At 50.3% G+C, this 7474-nt stretch overlaps 1 protein-coding gene across 1 annotated transcript in view; it reads right to left on the bottom strand.

The window, feature by feature from the left end:
* PLXDC1 (plexin domain containing 1) overlaps positions 1–7474 on the bottom strand; it is a 68379-nt gene that overhangs the window by 25610 nt on the left and 35295 nt on the right. The window contains exons 3-7 of the mRNA XM_019507486.1: positions 4506–4649; positions 3627–3696; positions 2998–3120; positions 1769–1887; positions 735–834 (exon numbers count right to left, since the gene is read on the bottom strand). Of these exons, the coding sequence (XP_019363031.1) occupies positions 735–834; positions 1769–1887; positions 2998–3120; positions 3627–3696; positions 4506–4649 (556 nt within the window). The remainder of the gene's footprint in view (positions 1–734; positions 835–1768; positions 1888–2997; positions 3121–3626; positions 3697–4505; positions 4650–7474) is intronic.

The following is a 7474-nucleotide window of genomic DNA, read 5'->3' as shown; positions in this document are numbered from 1 at the left end:
CATCCCAGTTTAGAGTTCCTGCAGTCTCTTCCATCCACATCCTATCCTATTTTCTTCAGCGCTCTCTGCACCCCCCCACTCCTTATCCTTCCCTGTCCTTATCAGTTGGACATCAGGGAAGCAAGGCCTTGGCTGCCACAGATGACTTTGAAATACACTAGGCAGGAAATGCAAAACATTTTGTCTGCTGAGTGTCTCCAGTGCAGACATTGTGTGCTGGGCCAGGATTATCCTGGCTCATGGGGTGTTCAGAGAACAAGGCTTCCACTGCCAATTCAACCTCTGAAAGGGGCATTCCAACATAGCCAGAGGAAAGAGACCAAGGCAAACAGACAGAGAGACAGAGCTACCTATTGATGGTACTTATCTGACTTATCTGTCCCATGTTACCAGGACATAAGGTGATATATTGTGTGTCAGAAACACCGTCCCACCCTGTGAGGTCAGGCAGTGCCATTGTCCCCATTTCACATACAGGGAACTGAGCCACAAAAAGAGCAAATGATTTATCATAGTCACACAAAAAGCAGTGCAAAGCTGTCCTGTTTTTCTGGCTTAAGAAAGAGGGAAGTCCTCTCTTTCCAGCAGTGCTGTCACTGTAGGCTCATTCCTAGTGAGCATAGAGCCCAGGGGAATCCTGATGGGCGAGGCATCCCATTCTCCTTGCTACCAACTTGTTCATCTTCCTTCCTCCCCTAGAGTCAGCCAAAGCAGCCCACATGGTGGGGACTCACCAGGTACATCAGGGGAGGGATTCAGGATCATGAAGGCATCAGAGAGCCCAGCTTTGACAGGGTGCTGTGTGGCGCTGATTGCCAGGACAGACACAGGGATCTGGAATGGGGAGAGATGACAGCCCGTGAAACCTCATGGTCTGTGTGTCCAAGGGCCATGTACAGTGGGCATCAGCAGAGTCAAACAGCTTGGAATGACCTAGCTGATATTCTCTGGGGGCCTCTCCCCTCCTGTTTTTCCCACAGCACAGGAGTAGATTAAGGACCACTGTCTTGTACCAGCCTGGGTCCTGTGTATCCTGCTGTTCTCCATCCCTGCCTGGAGATGATCCAAGCCCATCAGCCACAATGGGAAGAGCAAGCGTAGCTGGCTGTAGAGATGCTACAAGGCATTTGTGTGGAGCATGTGTGCTGTCCAGCACCATCTTGGCCAACACCAGGGACTAAGCCAGGCCCTAGTAGAGATAAGGATAGGGTCTCTACAGCTTGAATTAAGATCTAAGGCTCCCCAGCTGGGCTGTACCCAACCTATATCCACTGGGGGTCAGACCTAGGTGGGACATGTCCCAAATCCTCACCAGTGGGTGATTTGTACCAACCCACTCTTTCTTGGAGAGCTTGCCATGCTGAGGAGGGAGGAAGAGCCTTCTGCATGCTTGGCCAACGTGTCTTGCCCCACAGGGATGGAGAGTCATCAGGAAAGATAGCAGGGGCTCCAGGGTCACTCATCTGGCATTCTGACTGAAGCTGTTCTGGGAGATTTTTTTCTCCCAACATGATATAATTTCATTAATTGAATTTATTTTCTTAAAATATCCTATCACAATCTCCCAGGTTGCTTTCAATAGTCACTGGGAGATTGATGGTGATTCTGGTAGACTCCCAGCCAATCTGGAAGGGTTGGCAACCCTGTCTGGGATACATAATGGGTTTCTGTCCTGTTTATCAGTCCGTGTTTCTTGTCCTGTCCTATCTGCCTAGGAGTGCTGCATCGCCCCACAAAGATCACACCCCCAGGAGAGAGGTTCACTCACCTCCTTGTAACTGAAGACAATTCTCCCATCACTGTGAAGAGCAGCCTGGAAGGTGAAACTGCCAATGTCTTCCTTTCCCTGAAGATATACCTTATCCCACTGAACGACAAACACCTTCCCTGCAGAAGAAAGGAGACACCACCAGGGCTAGCGGTGGGGTCATGTCAGGTGGGGTCACATCAGTTTCACTTCCCAGGCACCACCTGTAATGGCCATTCCCAGATACCTGTAGGCCCAATGCACTAGCCATGACAACCATTTCACAACTGCATGCACTTTACTCATGTAGCAGCAACCGCCACACGCACACCTCCTAGTCACCATCTGCAAAATGCCACACCCCACTGTCACACTGCTCACACACTGGATCTGATTGCCTCAGAACCATCCACCCACTGGCTCCAGCAACAGACCCCAGACATTGGCTGCTTTCCCCCACATGGATAGACTTGCAATGCTCCATGTGCTTGGAGGTCCAAGCACAATTCATTTAGCGGTGACCAAAACTAGCTGGAAGTCCCTTGATTATTTTGAGATGAGGCAGATTCTGGTTTCAATTTTCCCTGTTTACTTTCACTTCCCCCCTCAACAGCTCCCACAGCTGTAGTGACTCCTTCCTCTTGCCTACCCACACAAGGTAGGGAAGGTTCTTTGGGTAGATATGATATATTTTATTAGACCAACTGAGTAGTTGGAAAAATGTTTTTTTTTCCAAACTTTTGGGTGCAAGCTCTCTTCTTGCAAAGAACATTTTTCCAAGTACTCAGTTGGTCTAATAAAAGATATCACACCTACCCAAAGAACCTTGCCTACCTACCTATGTCCTTAGACCAACATGGCTATAACCAAAAACCTGTCACACAAGGCACGCCAGATCCTCCTTCTCCCCAGCCCACATTCAGCAGCAGAACCAAGGAGGGTCTCTGAATAAACATCTCCAATTTTGGTGCTCATCAGAGCTTTCCCAGGTTCACCCAGCAGCATCAGAAATGACAGCTCAGTTGTTAAACCTCCAGTCATGAACCTGCAGGGACACACATCACACATGCACAGGGACATACATATCACGTGTTCACATAGACACATGTCCCACACAGAGATCCATGTGTAAGGGACAGCACATTGTACACAAACACAAATATATGTCTCAGGAGTGTACCCAGGGCCTGTGTTCGCACATAGCAGCAAGGCAGCTTGTTGGGCTATGGCGGGGCTAGGGGGCAGCTCACCATTGTCAAAGTACATGACGGTGGAGTTGCGGGAGTAGCTGGGGTTAAAGTTGGCCATCAGAGGTGCAATGTACTGTGTGGCTGTGAGCATCCGATGGATAACATCCCCCATGAAGATGAAACCTGAGATGGGAGCAAGGGAAAGTAATTTATGCCCCCCTCCTCTCACTCTCACCCCACTGCCCCCAAGACACCATCCTCTTGCAGATCCCCCTCATGCCTGTGTCTTCAACCGGTTGCCCACTCCCATCCCAACTAGAACTGGGCCTGAGCTGAACCCCTGGAATGTTAGCCAGTTTGGACCCTGGGTTCTGGTTTTGGGTCCTGCATCGTGCTACCATTGAGCACTGATTACAGCTGGTGGGCTAGTCCTCACAGTGCTCTCTCGGGCAGACGCTTGCCCCTTTAGAGTTGCGGAAATGGAGGCACTGGATGGACCAGATTCCTGGACCAGATGGAATAGATTCCCTGTTATCACCTCCTGGAAGAGCTAAATTAAGATGTAGAAGGGGAAGATAGACACCTGGCCTGCTAGGCTACACTGCCCTCCAGTCACCACTGCCAGCTTCCCCAGGGACAGTGGACAACCCCCATCCAAATTCCTCCTGCAAGGCTCAGGTCTCACTCACCTCCTGTTGCTATGGTGATCTGCCGCAGGTGGTGGCCATAGAAGGGGAAGTCAAAGGACAGGATGACTCTCTGCAGGAGACAGGTGGGGACAGGAGAGAGGCCATGTTAGGAAGCATCGCATTGACTATGCTTCTGTCTGAGGCTCTGACCAGGTTGACAGGTAGGAGGCAGGCGAGATAGGGAAAAGCAGTGCTGCCCAGATGGATAAAAGCAGAGGGGGAACACAGGGGTACTTGAAGGCAGTGCCTTCTCCTTCAGCAGCAACCTGCTGGTAATATCTGTGACCACCTGGAATGTCTTGACCTCTTGGAGTAGCTCCAGGCTCAGCCCTTCCCTAGAGTCCAACTGCAATAGGCTTCCTGGGGTGCAGTGCCCAAACATATACGCCTCTTGCTCAGACTCTAGAGGCATGAGTTCAAGCCCAGCTCTGAACAAGTGTTGGAGCCTCAGCTGTACATGAGTGTATTGTTGTTTGGGCTGGGGAGTCCAAGGCAGCTGGCTGGGATGCCAGCTACATCATTTCCCAGAGTGTCTTAACCCCTCTTGCCTGTTGGACATGCCTTAGGCTTAGGAATGGGCCTCGGCTGTGCTGGTCTCTCTACTGATGCTTCATGCCCATAAGAAGTGAACCTGAATGTGGAGCATGTGTCTGTGGAAAGCAAAGCTCATTTCTGGCCTGAGTCTCTTCCTCTGTGGTGGCCTTGGAATCACAGGGAGAGAGCATCGCTACTCTGGCCAAGGTGCTAGTGCCCTGGGTTTGGAGATCCTTTCAAGGAAAGAAGTTACTGGGGAAATATGCACAGGTCACTGCCATGGCACAACAGCTGATGCCCCAGGAAGGGATGGCATAGCTTTGCGAAGGGGTGGGGAATGCTCACCGAGGCCTGCCTGTGTGTGTTGGAGAGGATGCCATGGATTTTCACTTGGCTTCGGTTGGCTTCTGCCATGTTCACCCAGAATTCCTTGATACGTGCCTCGCCCGGCCCATGAATTCGTGACACATAGTAGCTGTGATTATCTTCCTGCAGCCACAGAGGAAGGGAAAGAGGGAACAATTAGCTTTGGGAACTGTAGCTATGAGAGACATTGATCCTTAAAGTGCAACAACCACACCCATATCTCAAAACCAACAGGAGATCCCAAGGCAACCCTGTGGTAAAAAGGGCCAACATGACCCCTGGTGGTATATGCAGGGAAATCAGAAGTAAGGAGGTGACTATATACAGGACTGATCAGACTGATAGGGCAGAGTCACAGGATTCTAAACCAGGATGCTGAAAAATTGGAGAGGATGCCAAAAAGAGTCACGAAAATGATCCAAGGAGCAGAGTAAATAAATGCCTTGCTGCTGCAGTCGTAAACATATGCCAGCTGTTTAGCTTGTAAAAAAGAAGATGGAGAAGTGACTTTGTGAGAGCAGATAAGTACTTGCCTGGGGAGAAAACAACAGTGTGCTGTAGGGCTCTTGAATGGTGCAGGGCAAGAACTAGTGTCTGAAAGCTGAAGTCAGACAAATGTCCACCCCACCCAGCTTTCTCAGTGAGGGACATTCACAACTGGGACAAACACTGAGGGAAATGGAGGATTCTTCAGCCCTCAATGTCTTTGGAGCAAGACTGAGTGCCTTTCTGGAGGATGATTTAGCCAAATGCAAGTTACAGCCTTCAAAGCAGGGCTGACTGGATGAAACTTTGGGATGTGAGATATGGGAAGCAGGTGAGATGATCCCCTCTGGCCTATAAAACTATAAACACTACTCTCTTCAGTGCTTAGGGAGTTTGACTGTCCCTTGCAATTCCATATCCCACCCTTCACAGACAAGTACTAGCATCCTTTCTGTGAGGATGGGAGAGAAGAACTAGTGTCAAGGTGGGGTTACGACCTGGGTGTTGGCTCACAGCCCCATGCACAGGCCACAATAATTCTGTGACCAATAAACTAATAAGGATGTCAGGAGGGCAACCATGAGGAGGATAATGAAGCATCATTATGAAGTGGGAATTAGAGGGTTCCTTTTGCTCACAGGTTTCAGGAAATGAACTAAGCCTTGAAGTGCCTGGGGGAAGGTGATAGGCCCATTGCCATTATTACAAATGGGGAAACAAGAGTCCCAAAGAGGTACAGTGACTTGCTCCTGCTCACAGTCTTGTGGGGACAAGACCTGGACATCCTGACTCCTGATCCCCTGCTTTAACCAATAGCTCATGCTCCCTTTGAAAGCTGAAGACAGAACGTAGGAATCCTAATACCTCCCCATCCCTTTTGTTGCACTGTCTACCTGAGGCCTAGGAACAGAAAGCCTAACTTCCTGCTCTAATCACTAGGCTTAGCATCTTCTCCAGAGACTCTTTCTTCAGCCCCAGGCAGCTGAAAACCCAGACAGACAGGAGCGTGGGCCACGTAGCTCTTCTGCCAAGAAATCCGAGGAGAGTCATCTAAAATTGCTGATCGCAAATGTTCCAGATGATGCATCTCCCTACCGGCCTCTTTGCTTGTGGTTCTGTGGCAAGTATTGGGGGGGTTGCTGCAGTGCAAGCAGTTTGTTGACAGCTGGGCTACAGCATGGTATAAAGTGATTGTATATAAATGTGGCTTTTCCTGGAGTGGACGTCATCAGTTGTTTCCTGGTGCACAATGTGGGGTTGGGAGCCAGGACTCCTGGGTTCTATCCTCACCTCCCTGGCAGAGGTGATCTAGTGGGTAAAGCAGGGGAATGGGGTTCAGGACTCCTGGGTTCTGTGGCCAGCTCTGCCATAGCAATGCTATGCAGCCCTTTAGGGGAGCTGATGAAGAGAAGCTAGGGTCTTTTCCATGGAACAGCTGGAATAATCTGTCCCTGCATGTGGCATAATTAATCAGCGACTCGGCACACAAACCTGCCTGACCTGTAGCACAGGAAAGGAACAATATCCCTGGCCCTGCTGAGGGAGATGGTGCAGTTTCAGATGCCAGCTTCCTAATTGTTCTTCTCTGTATAAGCTGCCAGGGCCCAGCTGGAAGCTGCCTCATGTCAGGGAAGCTAGTTTGCACTTTCAGAAGCTGGAGATATCTTAATTTTGACTGGGAAGATGCTGCTCTCCTGTTTCTGAGGAGGTGCCCTGGCTCTGGGAGCTGCCTCACACAGGAACAGACATTCAAAAAGCCTGAGCCTGAATTGATTCAATCTTTGCAGGTTAGTCTAACCTGGCTAAGCTAAATCAGTTATGTAACCAGACAGACATCCCAGAAATGCAAGCACATGCCTGCAGTGGCTCAGGCTAGAAGCTGGGGCGCTAGAGCAGCCCTCCCTCCCCATCCTTCGTATTGAGTGGAGGGGTGTGTGGCCAGGCCCTGGCAAGACACTGTGATTAGGGAGGGGTCCCTCCTCCCCACCATTGATAATAGAGCATTTATCAACGCTGTTATCAGCATTTAACACCCCATCAGAAAACGAAGCCTCACTCATTACAAGCTCTTCTTAAACAGCATTTTTCCAAAGGAAGGAACGCAGGGACATTACCATCTGAGCTGCTTCAAAAAACCCTAAACGGACACTGTCCAATCTGCCTTACACAGCATTAGCTAGCATACCACATGCTGGCTACAGTCCATGGTGTTGAAGAGGTAAAAAGGATCTCTGCTTAAGCAGCAAGTGGTGAGAGGGGGGAGGGGACGGGGGAAGCCAGCAGATCCTGCTGGGCCTGCAAGTCTCTACCGGAGGTCTGGCCAGGGAGCAAAGGGGAAGGGCCAACCCAGCTGTCTGGAGCAGGGAGCCCCACCCAGCCCAGAGAGCATGCCAGGATGCTGGGGGACTCTGATTTAACTTAAACCAGGAAGGGGTTTGGGACAGACATTACATAAACTGGTT

This window comes from Gavialis gangeticus, unplaced genomic scaffold (assembly GCF_001723915.1).
Source record: "Gavialis gangeticus isolate Ggan-Ray unplaced genomic scaffold, GavGan_comp1, whole genome shotgun sequence".
In the NCBI taxonomy this organism is placed as follows: domain Eukaryota; kingdom Metazoa; phylum Chordata; order Crocodylia; family Gavialidae; genus Gavialis; species Gavialis gangeticus.
This window is presented reverse-complemented; position numbering and strand designations above follow the sequence as displayed.